The sequence below is a fragment of the Oncorhynchus tshawytscha genome, linkage group LG03 (genome assembly GCF_018296145.1).
Source record: "Oncorhynchus tshawytscha isolate Ot180627B linkage group LG03, Otsh_v2.0, whole genome shotgun sequence".
Taxonomy (NCBI): domain Eukaryota; kingdom Metazoa; phylum Chordata; class Actinopteri; order Salmoniformes; family Salmonidae; genus Oncorhynchus; species Oncorhynchus tshawytscha.
In genome coordinates this window covers 34,335,310-34,357,126 of record NC_056431.1, presented here as the reverse complement: position 1 = coordinate 34,357,126, position 21,817 = coordinate 34,335,310, and the positions used below count along the sequence as shown (strand labels likewise).

At 39.6% G+C, this 21,817-nt stretch overlaps 1 protein-coding gene and 1 long non-coding RNA gene across 3 annotated transcripts; one reads left to right on the top strand and one right to left on the bottom strand.

Moving 5' to 3' along the window:
* Positions 1-673: 673 nt before the first annotated feature.
* LOC112234723 (ER membrane protein complex subunit 5) lies at positions 674-9,179 on the bottom strand. Its single transcript, XM_024402994.2, has 5 exons — positions 9,082-9,179; positions 8,817-8,981; positions 3,268-3,320; positions 3,031-3,134; positions 674-1,279 (listed from the first exon to the last, which is right to left on the bottom strand). The coding sequence occupies exons 2-5, from the start codon at positions 8,893-8,895 to the stop codon at positions 1,123-1,125; spliced, it is 393 nt and encodes a 130-aa protein (XP_024258762.1). The 5' UTR covers positions 8,896-8,981; positions 9,082-9,179; the 3' UTR covers positions 674-1,122.
* A 4,107-nt stretch (positions 9,180-13,286) lies between these two features.
* LOC112245400 lies at positions 13,287-21,570 on the top strand. Of its 2 annotated transcripts, none has more exons than XR_002952728.2 (5): positions 13,287-13,364; positions 13,971-14,047; positions 17,837-17,903; positions 19,096-19,252; positions 19,349-21,570. It is a non-coding gene; the product is annotated as an uncharacterized LOC112245400 (long non-coding RNA). The 2 variants fall into 2 exon arrangements; XR_006082047.1 differs by having other exon boundaries at positions 17,837-18,854.
* Positions 21,571-21,817: the final 247 nt, after the last annotated feature.

Below are 21,817 nucleotides of genomic sequence, written 5' to 3'. Positions count from 1 at the left end.
CGCAAAGTCCATACAGAAATAGTTTGTAGCAGTCGGTGTGGAAGAACCCAACTGGCTTGCACAGAGCCCTGACCTCAACTCCATCGAACACCTTTGGGATGAATTAGAACCCAGACTGCGAGCCAGGCCTAATCACCCAACATGTGTCCGACCTCAAAAATGCGCTTGTGGCTGAATGGAAGCAAGTCCCTGCAGCAATGTTCCAACATCTAGTGCAAAGCCTTCCCAGAAGAGTAGAGGCTGTTTTAGCAGCAAATTAATCCATATTAATACCCATGATTTTGGAATGAGATCGACGAGCAGGTGTCCATATATTTTTGCTAATGTAGTGTATATCTGCAAGACATTAAATGCATTCGGTTATCTTCGACCAATAAATGCAGAAATGCATCTAACACACTGACAACATCATAGATTTTAAGTTAAAACATTGTTTTATCTTAAAAAGGCCAAATAAAAAAAACACTGCCCAAACAAATGTACCATTAGTCTCTACTTTGTGTTCACAGTATCATTAGCATTGCTCTAACACTGACTTACTCTGCTTTCCATGCTGCATCCTTCAGGCTTGACCTTTGTGACTTCAATGACCGTGGTAACTTTATTGCATACAGAATAAGCACCAAAGCCTAACTTTAAACTCCAGGAGATCAGGTCATGAATTATCTCAATAGAAGTGTAGACTTTTTATTAGATAAAACAAAATCTCATATCTGCAGATAAAAAAAGAAATAAATAGTTCCCGACAGCTGTATTGTGGTAAACAAAACATCATGCCCCTTGTCCAAAAAAGGGGAACACTTGCTTAGGAAGAAGTCTTAAAGGATTTGACACATACAGCTTACCCTACCCTTACCAAAGTAAGGGGAAGATGTGTCAAATCCGTTTACTTCTAAGCAATTACAATTATATACAAACAAATCTGCCTGAAAAACTGTAGGGTTGGTTGACAGTCAGGAGTTAAATATGGTAACCACTTTTATGGGAGGAGATGCACATTTGTACAGCATATTAATATATGTACTAAGGCAAATTAAAAGTAGAAGAAATTACTTTGTGGGTTCTAACCAAAAAGCTTATCTGTGCACAGAAATAAAGACATGTGGGTGGGGAAGGCAAGTCTCAGTGCAAATGCTTCAGCTTGCGTAGCCGAAGGGGGTTTCGCAGGGCCTCTGCGTTTGGGATGTTGGAGACCTCTCGGTTGGGAGAGCAGAAGAGCACCCTACCACGATGATTGAACATGTAGAAAGACGGGTGGTTCCTCAATGTGTCAAACGTCCTAAAAAATGAGAAGAGGGCAGTGAGTAGTTTGAACTATACTTATGATTATGTTTTCAGTGCGATAGGTCAACAATAGGGCTACTCATATAGGCAAGTCAATTATTATGCTGATTTGCAACACTATACATGCCAACTACAACAACAAGTGAAATCCCTGCAACACTTAACAAAGAGCTGCAGTCGGTTTCAGAATGGGGTGGCCAGAAGGCCAGCATCCTGGAGTCACCTCTTCACTGTTGATGTTGAGACTGGTGTTTTGCAGGTACTATTTAATGATGCTGCCAGTTGAGGACTTGTGAGGTGTCTGTTTCTCAAACTAGACACTGTAATGTACTTGTCCTCTAGCTCAGTTGTGCACCGGGGCCTCCCACTCCTCTTTCTATTCTGGTGAGAGCCAGTTCACGGTGTTCTGTGAATGGAGTAGTACACAGCATTGTACGAGATCTTCATTTTCTTGGCAATTTCTCACATGGAATAGCCATCATTTCTCAGAACAAGAACAGACTGACGAGTTTCAGAAGAAAGGTCTTTGTTTCTGACCATTTTGAGCCTGTAATTGAACCCACAAATGCTGATGCTCCAGATACTCAACTAGTCTAAAGGCTAGTTTTATTGCTTCTTTAATCAGAAAAACAGTTTCAGCTGTACCAACATAATTGCAAAATGTTTTTCTCATGATCAATTAGCCTTTTAAAATGATAAACTTGGATTAGCTAACACAACGTGCCATTGGACCACAGGAGTGATGGTTGCTGATAATGGGCCTCTTGTACGCCTATGTAGATATTCCATCATTTTCTTTTATTATTATTATTTTTTTAATTGGCCGTTTCCAGCTACAATCGTCATTTACAACATTAACAATGTCTAAACTGGATTTCTGATCGATTAGATGTTATTTTAATGTACAAAAATGTTTTGCCTTTCTTTCAAAAACAAGGACATTTCTAAGTGACCCCAAACTTTTCAACTGTAGTGTATCTACAACAGAAGCTAAGATGGCGAGAAGTCTGTCCATGATAAAGTGCTGCTCTGCCTTCTTAATAACACTATCAATAAGGCAGGTCCTACAGGACCTAGTTTTGTCGCACCTGGACTACTGTTCATTTGTGTGGTCAGCTGCCACATAAAGGGAACTCGGAAAATTACAATTGGCACAGAACAGGACAGCTGGCCCTTAAATGTACACGGAGAGCTAACATTAATAATATGCATGTCAATTTCATGGCTCAAAGTAGAGGAGAGATTGACTTCATCACTACTTGTATTTGTGAGAAGTATTGACATGTTGAATGCGTCGAGCTGTCTGTCTAAACTACTGGCACACAGCTCGGACACCCATGCAAACACCCACAAGACATGCCACCAGAGGTCTCTTCACAGTCCCCAAGTCCAGAACAGACTATGGGAGGCACACAGTACTACATAAAGCCATGACTACATGGAACTCTATTCAACATCAAGTAACTTATACAGCAGTAGAATCAGATAAAAAAAACAGATAAAAATACACCACATGCAACAGTGGGGACTGTGAAGAGACACACACATGGATTTTGAGTTGTAGATATGTGGTAGTAGTGGCATGGCCTGAGGGCACACACTTAATGTGTTGTGAAATCTTTTGTGAAATGTATTGTAATGTTTTTAAAATTGTATAACTGTCTCAATTCTGCTGGACCCCAGAAAGAGTAGCTGTTGAGCTAATGGGGATCCATAATAAATATAATTACTGAAATGAAGGCTTACTTGTTTTTCAGCTCTGAGGATGCATCCATATCTTTAAACTCTCCAGAGATGTGGACAATACCATAAATGGTCAGAACAAAAGCTAATAAAGTCTGTAAAACAATCTGAAAAACAAAATTAAAACAATAGATATATTTTTCTTTTGAAATATGTTTAGTCAAAACGGTACAATTAATAGAATGGATCTACATCAAAGAATGGAATAACTTACTTGCTATTTAGTATTAAATCACTTACATCTATCGGTAGGGTTTCATTTTCTTTTTCTGTCAGACGCATGTAGGATCGATCTGGTGGGGGAATAGAACAACATTTATCACACTGGAATCAATGTGGCTACAGCTGAGACAAAATCAAGTGGGTAGCTAGTCTCACTGCATCCATAGCAGATGTTGCAAGCGGCAAGCTAACTTGCGTAACGGTTAGTACTTTGGCTTTTGGAGCATAGCTTCCAACTGGATCCTGGATTTCCTGACGGGACGACACCAGGTGGTGAGGGTAGGAAATGACTCCGTACACTGATCCACAACACAGAGCCACCCCCTCCTCCACGGATGTGCTTAGCCCCCTCCTGTACTCTCTGTTCACCCATGACTGTGGCCATGCACGACTATAACTAAATCAAGTTTGTTGACTACACAAGAGTGGTAGGCCTGAATACTAACAACGAGAGACTACAGGGAGTAGGTCAGAGCCAGGAAAACAACCTTTCTCTTAACAAATCGAAGGAGCTTATCCTGGACTACAGGAGACAGAAGAGAAATCACACCCGATCCTCAGGGCCGCAGTGGATAGGGTCAAAAGTGGAGGTCGGACGATTAATTGGAACGGCCGATTAATTTGGGCCGATTTCAAGTTTTCATAAATTGGAAGTCGGTATTTTTGGGCGCCGATTATTTTTTTTATACCTTTATTTAACTAGGCAAGTCAGTTAAACAACACATTCTTATTTTCAATGACGGCCTAGGAACGAGGCAGAACGACAGATTTTTACCTTGTCAGCTCGGGGATCCAATCTTGCAACCTTACAGTTAACTAGTCCAACGCTCTAACCACCTGCCTCACGAGGAGACTGACTGCCTGTTACGCGAATGCAGTAAGCCAAGGTAAGTTACAAACTTAGCGTTAAACTTATCTCATAAAAAACCATCAACAACTGTCGTTGCTCCAATGTGTACTTAACCATAAATATCAAAGCCTTTCTTAAAATCAATACACAATTATATATTTTTTAAACCTGCACATTTTTCCAAAATAAATCCAGGTTAGTAGGCAATATTAACCAGGTGAAATTGTGTCACTTCTCTTGCGTTCATTGCACGCAGAGTCAGGGTATATGCAACAGTTTGGGCTGCCTGGCTCTTTGCAAACTAATTTGCCAGAATTTGACATAACATTGAAGGTTGTGCAATGTAACAGGACTATTTAGACTCATGGATGCCACCCGTTAGAAAAAAATACAGAACGGAATAAACGTTTTGTTTGAGGTGATAAGTTTCCGGATTTGACCTAAGGCTCGTATTTCTGTGTGTTTATTATAGTTAAGGATATGATTTGATATTTTATAGAGCAGTCTGAGGGGTGGTAGGCAGCAGCAGGCTCGTAATAGTCAAAGGTATATGGTTTAGAGAGAAATAGTCAACGCGTTATAATTTCTGTAATAACTTGCGGCTGAACTTGAAGGGGTTCCTTCGTTATTTTACCGTTCATGTCTTCCATAGAGAATGTTTTGATCTAATTCAAATAAGGTCTGTGTTTCGTGCAGGCTTAAACCGCCTAGGCGTTTTGATACCCGTGTAAATCTCACTAGGATAAATATTTTCATAAATCCACTTTTCAAAAAAAAAAAAAGATCTTTGCTTATATTTAGCCAATATTGATCAGAGTTACCTTGTCCTATGGATATCTACACAGTTATAAAATTGGCAAGGTGTTATAAGCCTACACAAAACAGACCTTATTTTAAGTTAATCTAAAAATATCCTATGGAATAAATGAATGAAGGAACCGCTTTTCAGATTTTGCTAGGTGTCATGGGAATTATGACTCGCACTTTGGTAGTCAATTCTTACCATGTCCATTATTAAAATAGGATTTCCGGCATATAGAAATTACAGTTTGTTTTCAACATTCATCACAGGCAACTTAAACTCTTTTTATTCAAACAGTTGAGTATTTGTCTCCTAAGCAGACTCTCCAGTATCATTGTCACTTCAGAGCTGTGTGTGTGTTTTACAGATGGCAGAGAAAAGCAGAGGACCAGTGTGGGACTATTACATGGAATTGGCACCAGGGAAAGCAAGGTGTCTTGTTTGTGATAAAGACAAGCATGGGGTCAGCAACGGTTAAATCAAGAAATACCACCAACCTGTGGAATCACCTTAAGAACATCCATCCAAAAGCCCATAATATGTATTATATTAAGTTAAAATAAAAGTGGTCATTGTTCATTAAGTATTGTTGCAATTGTCAATATTACAAAAAAAATAATATATATATATATATACATAAAAAAAATTGACCGATTAATCGGTATCGGACCCTGTTTTGTCTTCCAATAATCGGTATCGGCGTTGAAAAATCATAATCGGTTGACCTCTATTCAAAAGCTTTAAGTTCCTCAGAGCGCACATCACTGAGGACCTGAAATTGTCTCGCCACACCGACATCGTGGTGAAGGCACAAAAGTGTCTCTACAACCTCAGGCAGCTAAAAAAAAAAATAGCCATGGCCCCTAATCAGTGGTGTAGTACTCGAGACCGGTCTCGGTTTTGTCTCTGTGTTGGATACATTTATACCCTGTCTTGACTTGGTCTCGGAAAATGACAACTAGTCATTTCTTACTTACCGAGACCAGTGGAGTGAAAACTAATAATTATCAGCTCCCATTCAGCCAGCCCATAAAACCACTTCACCAGGCTAATGTAGTCACACTCCTTCACGACACAATATCTTATTGTCTATTGAAACCTGGGCTTCCTACTTTACTTGTACATTACTGTTCTTTACTTTCGTTGAAAAATATCCTCAAGTTCATCAGAATTTCCTTGACTCGCTGGTAGGGAAGAGTGGGGTACATTGTTTGAAAGTTGCATGCTCACTATTAATAAATGGTGACTGGGGGAAGTCTCAGACCCCTAGCCGGTCTCCCGGTTCTGACTTGAATCAGTCTCAGTTTAGGTGGTCTCGAACACAACACTGCCACTAAGACCCTCACGAACTCTACAGCTGCACCATTAGAGCATTCTGTCAGGCTGCATCACCGCCTGGTACGGCAACTGATCTGCCCTCAACCGCACAGCTCTCCAGAGGGTGGTGCAGGCAGCCCAACACATCACAATGCTGCCTGCCCTCCTGGACATCTACAGAAAATTATGTCAAAGGAAGGCCAAGAAGATCATTAAGGACCTCAGCCCCCCGACTGTCCCGAGCCACTGACTGTTCACTCAGCTATCGCCCAACAGAGACAGGACTGCTGCATCTTCGCTCAGACCGAGAGGCTAAAAAACAGCTTGTATTACCAGGCCATCACTGTTGAACAGCTATCGCTAGCCGTCTACCAGGTGATGCTTACTCACACAAAACACACACACTACATACTCACAAACACATACACAAAGCCAATGCTGTCCCACACCATAGATATTAAACCACTCGTCATTTCCCATTTCACACAGTATTTAAATACTGTATCCCCGACATAGCTCATAATATTTCTACTGTACATTGTATTTTATTTACACTGGATTATTGACATACAGTGCCTAGAAGGCCAGCATCCTGGAAAGCCAGCATCGCCTTCACTGTTGCCTTTGAGACTGGTGTTTTGCAGGTACTATTTAATGAAGCTGCCAGTAGCGGACTTGTGAGGCATGGTTTAAGGATAATTCTTCCTCGCTTGATAAACTGGTTTGGTTTATGTTTAACGAAAGTTAGCTTGCACGCACTCGTAAACAGGCCGCAGCACACTGCATGGTTGATATGACTGTGTATTTTGATCTTGCTCAGTTGTGCACCGGGACCTCCCACTTTGGGGCGGCAGGGTAACCTAGTGGTTAGAGCATTGGACTAGTAACCGAAAGGTTGCAAGTTCGAATCCCCGAGCTGACAAGGTACAAATCTGTTGTTCTGCCCCTGAACAGGCAGTTAACCCACTGTTCCTAGGCCGTCATTGAAAATAAGAATTTGAATTTGTTCTTAACTGACTTGCCTAGTAAAATAAAAGGAAAAATAAAAACTCCTCTTTCTATTCTGGTTAGAGACAGTTATCGCTGTTCTGTGAATGGAGTAGTACACAGCATTGTACAAGATCTTCAGTTTCTTTGCAATTCTCGCATGGAACAGCAATCATTTCTCAGAACAATAATAGACTGACGAGTTTCAGAAGAAAGGTCTTTGTTTCTGGCCATTTTGAGCCTGTAATCGAACCCACAAATGCTGATGCTCCAGATACTCAGTCTAAAGAAGACCAGTTTTATTGCTTCTTTAATCAGAACAGCAGTTTTCAGCTGTGCTAACAATTGCAGAAAGGTTATAAATCAAATCAAATTTTATTTGTCACATACACATGGTTAGCAGATGTTAATGTGAGTGTAGCGAAATGCTTGTGCTTCTCGTTCCGACAATGCAGTAATAACCAACAAGTAATCTAGCTAACAATTCCAATTACCTTATAGAAACAAGTGTAAGGGGATAAAGAATATGTACATAAAGATAATGAATGAGTGATGGTACAGAGCGGCATAGGCAAGATACAGTAGATGGTATCGAGTACAGTATATACATATGAGATGAGTATGTAAACAAAGTGGCATAGTTAAAGTGGCTAGTGATACATGTGTTACATAAAGATGCAGTAGATGATATAGAGTACAGTATATACCTATACATGAGATGAATAATGTAGGGTATGTAAACATTACATTAGGTAGCATTGTTTGAAGTGGCTAGTGATATATTTTACATAATTTCCCATCAATTCCCATTATTAAAGTGGCTGGAGTTGAGTCAGTGTGTTGGCAGCAGCCACTCAATGTCAGCTACGATAGTCATTTACAACATTGACAATGTCTACAATGTCTTTCTGATCAAGCTGGTGTTATTTTAATGGACAAAAAAAAATCCCTTTTTCTTTAAAAAAACAAGGACATTTCTAATTTTCTGGACGGTAGTGCATTTACTTTTTTACATTCAATTCTAGCTGATCTTGTGTAAATTCTCACATAGTACTACATACGTAGATTGCATTGGATTACCCGCAGTTCTTGATTCCCTGTCGTTTTTCCCCTTGCAGTAAAATGTAAGACAATTCAAATGTATTGTTAGGATAACGATTTCGCTACACCCGCTAAATTGTGTACGCGACCAATAAACCTTGATTTGATTCCTTGTTTTCAATTGAGTACGTGTTAATATAAAGTCACGTACAGCTAACAGACCGCGTTGGCAGCAAGACAGTGTTAGCTAGCTAGCTACTGTAACGCCAGTAGCTTTGGGACACATCAACGTGTCTGTGAACTAAAACATGTTCTTTCCCGACGGTACCAGCTAGCTGCATACTGTGCCAATAACATGACATGCTAAATCGCTAGCTAGTAGTTAGCCATCTGGTTTAAGGATAATTCTTCCTCGCTTGATAAACTGGTTTGGTTTATGTTTAACGAAAGTTAGCTTGCACGAGCAAGTTAACAGGCCGCAGCACACTGCATGGTTGATATGACTGTGTATTTTGATCTAAACAGCTTAATAAAAGGACAGATATGTGTACCTTATTGTATCGCACTTACGTTGTGCCGCTGAGAAAGCAGCATGAGCCAGGGCAAATAGACCAACCCCTACGACATCTCTCCAAAAAGACGAAACCATGTTCAAGAGAAGTGATTAATTTTTCTTCTTCGATGGGGTTTAAGGGCGGTTGGCATCCAATGTTAATGTTGCATTACCACCACCAGCTGGACGGGGTATTGAATAAGACACAAAAAAACATTACGGGAAATGGGAAAAACGACATATTACAAAATTAAACACGTCAACTAAGAAAAACCATCCCACCTCTTCAATCACAGTCCACTGCTAAATACATCCCTACACAAGCTCAGGGGCCTGTGATGGCGGAACATTCACCGACAGGATTTCCTGCACTGGCTCGGCTGTGAAATCACAACGCCCAAAAAACGTTCAGCAGCATTCAATTTTCTTCTACTTCTCCTCTGCTGTACAATTTTTTACCATATCAATAAAAATACCAAGTCCACCGTAGTCCACATGTAGCATTTCAATAGTCTTTGTTTTTATTTCACCTTTATTTAACTAGGCAAGTCAGTTAAGAATACATTCTTATTTTCAATGACGGCCTAGGAACAGTGGGTTAACTGCCTTGTTCAGGGGCAGAACAACAGATTTTTACCTTGTCAGCTCAGGGATTCAATCTAGCAACCTTTCGGTTACTAGTCTAACACTCTTAACTACTCAGCTACCTGCCACCCCACTGTCCTTTGTATTCATGTTACCTGATTAAATTGCTGTACAATAAGATGTTGTTGCCGTCTTTAAAAAACATTGTTTTACCTTTATTTTACTAGGCAAGTCAGTTAAGAACAAATTCTTATTTTCAATGATGGCCTAGGAACAGTGGGTTAACTGCCTGTTCAGGTGCAGAACAACAGATTTGTACCTTGTCAGCTCAGGGGTTTTTGAACTTGCAACCTTCGGGTTACTAGTCCAACACTCTAACCACTAGGCTACCCTGCTGCCCCATCTGATGCACATTCAGATGTCATAAATCAGCACTGCAGAGCTCTACCTGTACTATGCCGTGCCTTGATTCTATTACTGTTGATGATATCTAGAAATGTGCACCTACTGTTGCTAGCCCCAATTCTGACTTGCGCTCTGATATCTGCTTCACTGATTTCTGCTTATTACCTAAAATGGATCAATTGAAAGTGTGGGTTCACAGCTCCAATCCAGATGTGTTGGTCATTACTGAGACGTGGTTAAGGAAGAGTGTTTTGAATACTGATGTTAACCCTTCTGGTTATAACCTTTTTCTGCAAGACATATCTTCCAAAGGTGGGGGAGTGGCAATCTTTACCAAGGATCACCTTCAGTGCTCAGTTGTCTCCACAAAGTCTGTCCCCAAACAATTTGATATGCTGGTTTTAAGCATGAAACTTTCAAATAGCTCTTTGTTGACTGTTGCTGGGTGCTATCGTCCTCCATCAGCCCCGGCCTGTACCCTACATGCCCTAAGCTCTCTCCTGGCCCCTTACACTAAGTCTGAATTTGTCCTACTAGGTGACCTAAACTGGGACATGCTTAAACCACGGGACCAAGTCCTAAAGCAATGGGACTCCCTAAATCTTTCTCAGATTATCACCAATCCCACAAGGTATGACTCCAAATACCTAGAAAAGGCTACTCTCCTTAATGTTATCCTTACAAATAATCTTGATAGGTATCAGTCTGGTGTTTTCTGTAATGACCTTAGTGATCACTATTTTACAGCCTGTGTTTGTAAGGCCTGTGAGGGAAACGACCTGTCCTGATTTGTCATAGACGCTTGCTAAAAAACTTTAATGAGCAAGCCTGAAGCAAGCATGAACTGGCCTCTGTAAAATGATATAGCATCAGCTTGATCCCCTCTGTCGAAGAAGCTTGGACCTTCTTTTTTGTTATTTTCAGTGGTATTGTTAACAAACACGCCCCCGTGAGAATGAGAATTAAAAACAGGTTCAGCCCCTGGTTCGACCGTGATCTTGCAGAGTTACTCCACCTCAGGAATTGCATTTGGCGAAAGGCTTGGCACATGCATACTTAGACTGACTGGCTATCGTTCAGGCAAATGAGAAATAAGTGCACTCAGGCTATCCGGAAGGCCAAAGTGAGTTACTTTAAGGAGCAGTTCTTTCTCTGTGGGTCTAACCCCAAGAAGTTCTGGAAAACGGTTAAGGACCTGGAGAATAAACCCTCCTCCTCACAGCAGCCCATGTCCCTTAATGTTGATGATGTGGCTGTTACAGACAAGAAGCACATGGCTGAGGTCTTTAATCACCACTTCATTAAGTCAGGATTCCTATTTGACTCAGCCATGCCTCCTTGCCCATCCAACATTTCCTCATCTCCCACCCCATCTAATGCAACTATCCCCGATGCTTCTCCCTCTTTTTCCCCTGCCCCGCTACAAAGTTTCACCCTGCAGGCAGTCACTGAGTCCGAGGTGCTAAAGGAGCTCCTTAAACTTGACCCCAAACTTTAGACCCTTTCTTCTTTAAGGTTGCTGCCCCTATCAACGCAAAGCCTGTCTCTCCTTTCTGGGGAGGTTCCCATTGATTGGAAGGCAGCCACAGTTCGTCCTTTATTTAAAGGGGGAGATCAAGCTGATCCTAACTGTTATAGGCCTATTTCTAGTTTGCCCTGTTTATCAAAAGTGTTGGAAAAACTTGTCAATAATCAACTGACTGGCTTTCTTGATGTCTATAGTATTCTCTCGGGAATGCAGTCTGGTTTCTACTCAGGTTATGGATGTGTCACTGCAACCTTAAAGGTCCTCAATGCCCTTGATTCTAAGCAATATTGTGCTGCTATTTTTATTGACTTGGCCAAAGCTTTTGATATGGTAGATCATTCCATTCTCGTGTTCCGGCTAAGGAGTATTGGTGTCTCTGAGGGGTCTTTGGCCTGGTTTGCTAACTACCTCTCTCAAAGAGTGCAGTGTATAAAGTCAGAAAATTTGCTGTCTCAACCCTAGGCCCCACGCTTTTCTCAATTGACATCAACAACATAGCTCAGGCAGTAGGAAGCTCTCGCATCCATTTATATGCAGATGATACAGACTTATACTCAGCTGGCCCCTCCCCAAATTGTGTGTTAAATGCTCTACAACAAAGCTTTCTTAGTGTCCAACAAGCTTTCTCTACCTGTCACGTTCTGACCTTAGAGAGCCTTTTTATTTCTCTATTTGGTTAGGTCAGGGTGTGATTTGGGTGGGTATGGTTCCCAATCAGAAGCAGCTGTCTATCGTTGTCTCTGATTGAGGATCATACTTAGGCAGCCTTTTTTCCACCTTTAGTTTGTGGGATCTTGTTTGTGTGTAGTTGCTTTCTGCACTGCATGTAGAGTTACATTAGGTTTTGTTGTTGTTTCAGTGTCATTTAAATAAAAGTTAAATGTACGTCTACGACGCTGCACTTTGGTCCAATCCATCTCTAAACGAAAGTGACACTACCCTTACCTTGTTCTGAACACCTCCAAAACAAAGGTCATGTGTTTTGGTAAGAAGGCCCTTCTTCCCACAGGTGTTATTACTACCTCTGAGGGTTTAGCGCTTGAGGTACTCACCTCATACAAGTACTTGGGAGTATGGCTAGATAGTGCTGTCCTTCTCTCAGCACATATCAAAGCTGCAGGCTAAGTTTAAATCTAGACTTGGTTTCCTCTTGTAATCACTCCTCTTTCATCCCAGTTGCCAAACTATCCCTGATTCAGATGACCATCCTACCCATGCTAGATTACGGAGACTATTTATATATCGGCAGGTAAGGGTGCTCTCGAGCGGCTAGATGTTCTTTACCATTCGGCCATCAGTTTGCCACCAATGCTCCTTATAGGACACATCACTGCACTCTACTCCTCTGTAAACCGGTCATCTCTGTATACCTGTTGCAAGACACACTGGTTGATGCTTATTTATAAAACCCTCTTAAGGCCTCACTCCCTATCTGAGATATCTACTGCAGCCCTCATTCTCCACATACAACACTCGTTCTGCCAGTCACATTCTGTTAAAGGTCCCAAAGCACACACATCCCTGGGTCGCTCCTCTTTTCAGTTCGCTGCAGCTAGTGACAGGAACGAGCTGCAACAGACACTCAAACTGGACAGTTTTATCTCAATCTCTTAATTCAAAGACACTCTTACTGACAGTTGTGGCTGCTTTGTATGATGTATTGTTGTCTCTACCTTCTTGACCTTTGTGCTGTTGACTTTGCCCAATAACACTGTAAAAAATGAACCACGGGCTTAGTAAATATTGCAAAAGAAAATCAATGATTTTTTTCTTAAAATAATAGGTTTTTGGTTTTCCTTACATTTTGGAATATAATACTTAATTTATGTGTTGGAAAAAGACTCATTTGCAAATAAAAATCAAAGATATTATGCTGCTAAATTAGAACAAATATTTCTAAGTAACAACCAACAACTTAAAAATATGATATTCAAAGTATCATTATGTTGGACTGACATGCTAAATCTAGTTCTGAATGTCAATTGTGCTTGGAACATTTCAACAGACTTTGTCTTGATCTTTCTCCTCTGGAATGGCCATGAGGCAAGTAAGGACCCAATTATAACTTGGAATGTAGTTTGGATCTGTCTACACATATTTTCGACGAAATTTCAAAAATATTTGTGGAAAACGTTAGATAATATTATTAAGTTACGAAAAGCCTTTAGCTAGCTATATTGCCAGAGCATGTTATATTTGCACGTTGATAAGCTAGCTAGTTAACGGCCGTGATGTCTATAGTTAGCTAGTGGTGGGCATGCTACTAATTTAGCTAGTAAGTTAGCAGTGCAGAAAACATGGTGCCCATGCAATTTAATGTTTGCCTGCTAGGCAAGCTAGCCAGGCAGAGACAGGAACGAACAATACGTAGCTAGCTATCTAGCTACACCTGTCCTTGCAGAAACCTTGTTGTTCACATATTCACAACATGTTCAAGGAAGCAGTGCAAACCTTGACATTGTGCAGAAGCCATTTAGTCAATCTAACAGCCAAACTAGCTAAATGAAATAACTGGGCTGGCTAGTAAGATAGATAACAAGCAGCTCTTCCAAATCAGCTAGGATTGAGATGTTTCTGCTAGCTATCTAAAGCTGAAGTTGAGTTTTATTTTCCTGACATTGTCATAGATTTTAATACAACTTTTCTTTTTTAGGTAACGTTATAGGTATTCACGTATTCAGATGTTCCTGAGTACTGGACAGACCATATTTTCCAGAATACATTGACACGGTATGTAAATATCTTCAAATGTCTGTTTTTTGATTGTAGCTCACATTAGGGCTTGTAAAGAACTATGATTTCCGCAATGCAGAATCCAGAAATTTAATCAGAATACACGGTACCCCTCGGACAGGATACGCAGGATATTTTTTATTACAGTTTCCCAACATTAGTGTGAATAATAGGTATTAGATATATCCTGTATTTTTAAATAAACCAGATGGATTGAACAAGTTAGGCAACAAAAAGTTAAGACGGAATTTCAGAAAATAAAACAGCAAAAGTATTTCATAGGGCCCTATTAGTGTTTTACACAATGCGTTGTCGCCCAGGCAGGTATTGACAATGTGTGTCTTCCTTATTTTAGAATGAGATAGCATATGGGATGTTAGTAATAATGTTTTAAGCTTATATATACACAAAAATAATTGATTGTATCTTAATTCCGTAGGGATCAGGCAGCACATGCAATGTAAGATGCAATGATCTGCAGTTTTGCTGCATTCAAATAAACAGAACTTTTGAAGCACTATAGATTGAGGCATGGACATAATCGAACACTGCCCTGCCTCCACCCAGATTGCATATGTTCCTTCAAAACATGGGGTTCCCTTAAGATACATTTGTCAAGGCAACTGGCAAGTCAGTAAGGCCAGGAGAGGTCTTTTCTTTCAAAATGTGAAATTTGCAGGGCTTGCAGTTTTTCAACAATTTTTTTTTTTAACACCTTGGAAACCATCTAAAGAAACACGAAACTATCAATCAATCAAATGTATTTCTAAAGCCCTTCTTGCATCAGCTGATGTCACAAAGTGCTTTACAGAAACCCAGCCTAAACCCCCAAACAGCAAGCAATGCAGGTGTAGAAGCATGTCCTCTGTGTATCTGACAAATGCGGATTCAGAACAAATGTATATGGTACGCTTGCATCTCATAGGAGTCAAAAACACAATCCTCATTCTCTGGGCGACTTTAGAACTTATAATACAAAAACATATTGACCATTCAAATACACAAGTCCATGAAGAGGAAACTATAGAAGAACAAGAATTACAAAATGACACTGAGCAAAAAATGTCACCTTTTACTAAACTTGGAAAGTATTTACAATGTGTCAAACAAGTGTATCAATGAGAGAGTAGAGGAACTGCAGTTTATATCGTGCTCTGTCAGGTCCAGTCATAAAATACATTGTTAATTCCTGTTTAAGGAAACATGGCTGTGTAATTGACAATTACATAATCTCAGATTAGGTTCAAGATGTCTGTGAGACAAATCCCATGAGTGTTACGGTTTTCTTCTGTTGAAAGAGAGGAGGACCAAAATGCAGCGTGGTTATTTGTAAACATCTTTAACAAAGATGAAAACACAAACAATATACAAAAACGTGAAAAACCAAAACAGCCCTATTTGGTGCAAACAAACACACAGACAGGAACAATCTCCCACGAAACACTCAAAGAATATGGCTGCCTAAATATGGTTCCCAATCAGAGACAATGATAAACACCTGCCTCTGATTGAGAACCACTCTAGGCAACCATAGACCTAGACTACTTCACTAAACCACAATCTCATAACCTACAAAACCCCCCTAGACAAAACACACCACATAAATACCCATGTCACACCCTGGCCTGACCAAAATAATAAAGAAAACACAAAATACTAAGGCCAGGGCGGATAGACCCCTCGCCACACAGTACAAGAGGAAGCAGTTTTTTAAGAAAACGTTTCTGTGGTGGAGCCGGTAGAATATATACTTGATGCAAAGAAAGGAAGAAGTTTACAGTATGTTCCTATTCTGCAGTCACTGTTACAAGTATTGAGCAACAATGACATTCAGGAGAAAGCTTTAAAAAGGAGTTTTTCTCGATACGAGTATTTTTATGATGGCACACATTTCAAAGAAAATTACTGTTTATCAGGAGATGAATTAACCCTATCTTTACTTCTCTATGTTGATGACTTTGAAGTGTGCAATCCCCTTGGAACATCCCACAAAAATCACAAAATCACAGGAGTCTATTGGGTGTTGGAAAATGTCCCATTACAGTTTAGGTCTACACTCAAGTCTATTTACTTAGCTGTTCTCTGCAAGGCTGCTGATGTTAAAACATATGGATATGGGAAGGTGCTAGAGCCACTTTTAAAAGATCTTGCACAATTAGAGGAGGAAGGACTTTTTATTCCTGTGCTGGGAAAGATACTGAAGGGCACTGTTTTTTGTGTGGCGGCAGATAATCTTGGAACCCACTCTATTGGTGGATTTGTAGAAGGTTTTAGTGCAACGCATGTCTGCAGGTTCTGTTTGGCAGAGCTATCTGTGATCCAGGTAAAAGAAGGTAGAACTGGGGCATTCCAACCCAGAACAAAGCAGCAACATTCTGAACAAATACAGACAGTTTTAGAAAATACAACCAACATTGCTATGGTGTGAAAAAGCAGTGTGCTTTGGCTGAGAAACTGAAACATTTTGATGTACTGTCTGGCTATCCACCAGATGTGCTGTATGATTTTTTTTTTGAGGGAATCGTGCCTCTGGAACTAGCATTGTGCTTAAAGGTTTTAATCAATAATAAATATTTTACTCTGTTGGAACTCAACAATCTTAGCACACAGTTCCCCTGTAAGTGGATAGATAAAACTGACTGCCCAGAACCAATTCCTCTTGACTTGATGAATCCAAGGAAAATAAGTATGGGAGGAAATGCTCATGAAAACTAGTGCCCTACTGCATCTGCTTCCATTCATTATAGGAACTAAAATACCTGTAGGTGAACCACCATGGGAAATTCTTATGGACCTCAAAGATATTGTTGAACTTGTGGTTTTGCCAATTCACTCAGAATAATCAATTTGGTACCTTGACAGCAAGATATCAGAGCACAGGCATAGATTCTTAGAGGTTTTTCCTCTGGATAGTCTTATTCCCAAAACATAATTTCATTGAACACTACCTACCCGCAGCTGATGAAGGCATTTGGACCCCTTATAGCTTTTTGGACTATGCGCTTTGAAGCTAAACAGTTTTTAAGCTGATTGTTCGACAGACCACCAGCTTTCAAAACATTTTGCTGTCTCTTGCAGTGAAGCATCAACTAATGCTTGCGTACCATCTGCATGGCACCAATCTTGTCAAGCCTGCCCTATCTGCCACAAAGCTGTCCACTGTTGCTTTGGAAGTGTTAAAGGATGACATAAAGGAAGCGATACAATTTTCTTTTCCAGATGAGACTTTTGTTCAGATGGCAAACACACTTTCCTGCAATGGTACCAACTACTCCATTGGAATGATCCTAACCTACGGATCGACTGGAGGTCTACCAGACTTTGTTGAAATACTTATAATGAACGTTGTTCATGGTGAACTCGCTTTTATTGCCAAGTGTTCAAAATGCTTGGTATAATGTGCACCTTAGGGGGTTTGAGCTGAAATCCACACAGAAGCTTAAGGTCATTGAGCAAAAGGAATTGGCAGACATCTACCCACTAACAGCATACGCTGTTGGCCAAAAAGTGCATGGTAACCCTGAAGCACCATATTTGCCTGTAATATTAGGTAACAATCTTTTAAAATTGAATAGTTTTAAATTTGGTGTATTTATACATGGGTTTAAAACCAATGCATTGCTCATAGAGCTCATACCGAATGTAATATTTGGTGTAGAATAGAAATGCTTGGTTTTGCATGTTTATTATTATGAGATCTAGTAAGCAGCACTTGATATCGATTTCATGGAATACCAATGTTTGACATACCCATTTTGATAACTTTTATTAATTTTTTCTTGACAGGATCACTTTCGCTACAACAGAACAGAAACGTCAGGCTATGGGTCCTGTTGGAGGGCCCCTGATATCCGTAAGCTAACATTGCCTTTTGGAATCCCTGCTACTGTGGCTGAGCTTGGCACAATTGTGCAAGAGACATTTCAGCTTCAAAAATAATTTGTTCTACAATACATGGAGAGTGCATATGGAGATCAGTTATTTTCTTTGCTTGATACTGAAGACCTAAAGGATAAAGACACCATCAAAGTGCTTGACCTTGACGGCCCACCTCTTATTACTTTAAATGTACAAGAACTCAATAACATCTCCACAGATACATCAGATGAGAGGTGCTGCCTTGGATCACGTGATACTGTGATATTGTCCTCTTCAGAAAGTACCTCTTCCCAACGCTCCAGTCCGTGGCCATCTGAGTTTGAAGTTCCCCGCTTTGCTTATGATACAGAGCTCATTCTTGGGGTAGCTAATGAAGCACACATGAAGGATGGAACACTACTCAACAATCTGCCTGTGAAATCAGACATCCTGGAAAAACTGTCTGAAAGGATCTTCCAGTTTACAGCCTATCTGTCAACGCTACAAATTTGGCAGGTTGCAGAAGCTTTGGTAAAAAAGCACCCATGTGTTAAAGAGCTTGGGTCCTTCTCAGGCCTGTACGGATGGCAAACCAGCCTAAAGTACAAGATGGGCAATTACAGATCGAAACTGAGAGGAATTGGTTGCCTAGAACTGGAAGTGAACTCTGTCAAGAGAAAATCACCAGAGGACAAGCCCGTTGCCAAGAACATAAACAAAACAAAGAAGGCGGAGGTAAATTACCTCCCACCCTGCTGGAGAAACAGATGAGACCCTGTAGAGGGAGCGAGTGGAGCTACTGGGAGAAGTACAAATACGTGACAACCACAACATTGTGAGTGCCAAAATGGCAAAGACCTTCTCATATCGAAGACAAGATGTCATTCAGGCTCTTCCTGTGAAGGACTTAAAAGATAGATAACCAGCCTTGTTTGAACCCATTCAGGTACAAAACACAGCTGAATGAAAATAGTCAATGTAGGTAAATATGTATATTGATTTAAATATTTTGTGTTGTCTTGACCTAATATTCTAATCTACAATTAAATATGTATTAAAGATTAGTCTAAACATTCACACTCTGCACATGCTTTGGGAGGGGTTTCCTAGTAGCATTCTGGCTCTCAGATCATCCTTTGTCCTTATCTGATCAGAAGATGTTTCCTCCCCCGTCTCCTCTCTCTCAGATTAAGGAAGACTTCAGAAGAATTACAACTGTTGCTCTTGAGTCCACCTTTATCCAGAAGCTGGACGAATATACACCAAAACTATTGGACTTGTTTAAGACAAAAGGAGGTGCTGTAAAGGAGGACATGCAGAAAATCCTTGGAAGTTCTGTATGGGGTATGCACAGTAACACTTTCACAATAGTATATAGGTTGTACTGTGTATTTATTTGCCGGTATTAAATGCAATTATTTGTATAACATCATATTACAGTGCAACACCAGCCAGGAAAGAAGAGACAGTGTAATCCGTGACCTGATCATATACCTCTGTGAGAGGGTTGAAGAACTTATCACAGAATACAAGGTAAAGTTTTTTATTTTTGTATCCTTATTTATCTCTAAATGAGATCTTCCCTCTCTCTCCTCTCAAGTTGCACAGTTAATCTAGTAGCCTAGTCTGTTATTTTTTTCATTCCGGATGCTGACGACACCATGATCCGAGAGAACCTTGTTCAGCATGTGATGAAGGTGTTCACTGTGAAGGATCTGGACCAGAATATAGAGCATGGGATCTGGACCAGAATATAGAGCATGGGATCTGCATCGAAGGAGCAGAGGTCCTGGCTGGTATTCGCAGTGTTACACAGTCATGTACCTTGCTTATGGGCCTCATCTATGGCTAAAATCTAAAGTACCCCAAAGAACTGAAGTATACCTTTGAGGTGTTCCAAAAACTATTCTTGGAACTTGATGATCTCAGGACCTCCCCACGCGTCCAAGCTCTAAAGATGAAGTTACTTGTTTTCAGAGATATCTAAAGATACCTATGAGAACTCTCAAAGGGCCACACATACTGTGGTCTAAACCCTACTCAGTAAGCTGAAAAGCTAGTTGCTAGGTGGTATAGGAGCTACAGTTCACATGATGCTCTTTGTCAGGTGAAGTCATAAAAGACATTGTCAATTCCTGTTTAAAAAAACAGCTTTGTTTTAAAACTTAGTCATATGCACTAGTGGATATCTGAGATTATTTGTCAGGTGCAAGCTATATGGATGTAACTTTACCTAAGGAGGCATGGTGGAGTTATTCCCAGAATGCTTATACCTGTCAAAAATATGTCCATATGGGCTTCACTAGTGCATATGGAGTCAGGTTTAAGGGAGAATTTGGCATATATTTTGTAACAATATGTGCAATGTATGTTTTGAAAACCCATGTTTTGGTTAATCTAAAACCGTTTGAATGAGGTTGTATTTGAGCTAAAGTTCATATTGTGTTTTGTGTAAAGTCTATTAAGACAAATCGATAATTTATGTTTCTGTTAAAATATTTATTTGTTGTTAAGGGGCACACAGACCACCAGAATTTTTTTTCCAAACTGTACAAGATGTGAGGTCAAAGTGCTAATCCCAAACTATCACCTAAACTTTATGCAGTTGTGAAGATTTAAAAGTATTTGTAGTCAGGTGCAAGCTATCTGGATGTAACTTTACCTAATGAGGCAAGGTGTAGTTATACTCAGAATGCTTACAGATGACAAAATATGATTGCTTAAAGAGTAGGGTTTAAGGGACAATTTGAGATTGAAGTTTGAAGAAATTATAAAATTATAATATTTATTTTATTCAAAATAAAGATGTGGAAGTTTGAAGTTGAACACTTGTTTCTTTTGCATATTCCCTTATATAGAAATACTACTTTTTTGTAAATTATCCTAAATATGTTGAGGTAACTATTTGCATCAGCTTTTTAAGTATAGTTGTGAGTATATATTTGAGTAGTAGGACCCCAATTTAAATACATTTTACTAACCTGAGTACCATAAGTAACTGAGTAAAATACATTTGTTGATAAAACATAGAATATCAATTACGATACTGAGTAAATTCAGGAAATTAAACGTACAATATTAGTTATGTAACTGATTACATTAAGTATATTAGACTTATAACATTAGTTCTGGGACTTGAAGGATTTAAGCAGGTCAACAACAACAAAAATGTTCTGAACCTGATAAAATTAAGTTGAATGAAAGGAATTTTTGAGATCCAGTTAGTAGATTGCACTTCATATATTTGAGTTTGTAATACACTTAAAGCGAAGTGTATTATACTTAAAATATCCTCCTTGTTGGATTTACTTAAAAACCTGATGCAAATAGTTACCAAAAATGTTTTAAAAGGGGCACAATATTTTTTACAGTGAATGTTTGTATCATGTTTTTGTGCTGCTACCATATTGTGTTGCTACCATGTTGTTGTCATGTTGTGTTGCTACCAAGATGTGTTATGTGTTGCTGCCTTGTTATGTTGTCTTAGGTGTCTCTCTTGTTGTGATGTGTTTTTTGTCCTATATCTATATTGCATTAATTTTTTAAAATCCCAGGCCCTGTCCCCGCAGTAGGCCTTTTGTCTTTTGGTTTGCCGTCATTGTAAATAAGAATTTGTTCTTTTAACTGACTTGCCTAGTTAAATAAAGGTTAAATAAATAAAATCCTCAGTTGATGAGAAACCTTAGTGGCAAAAAAACAATTCTATACATTTTGCTTTCAATTGTTTGGTTTTGATTTCAACATCCATTATTTCACTGTCTTCGAAAACATCCTGTTTACATTTTCAACTTTACTTTTCTTGTTTACAATTTATTTTATTTGAAATTCAATACATATTGTGTGAAATTGGCCCCATACCCCCATACTATATACCTGTTTTCAAAACATTCAGTACTCTCATAACATTTA

Excerpts from the sequence above, each read along its gene's own strand:
- LOC112234723 (XM_024402994.2), bottom strand. The coding sequence starts at position 8,895 with ATGGTTTCGTCTTTTTGGAGAGATGTCGTAGGGGTTGGTCTATTTGCC. Across the intron at positions 3,135-3,267 it reads ATGAAACCCTACCGATAGAT|ATTGTTTTACAGACTTTATT; the intron begins GTAAGTGATTTA and ends TTTGTTTTTCAG. Across the intron at positions 1,280-3,030 it reads TCCTCAGAGCTGAAAAACAA|GACGTTTGACACATTGAGGA; the intron begins GTAAGCCTTCAT and ends CTCATTTTTTAG.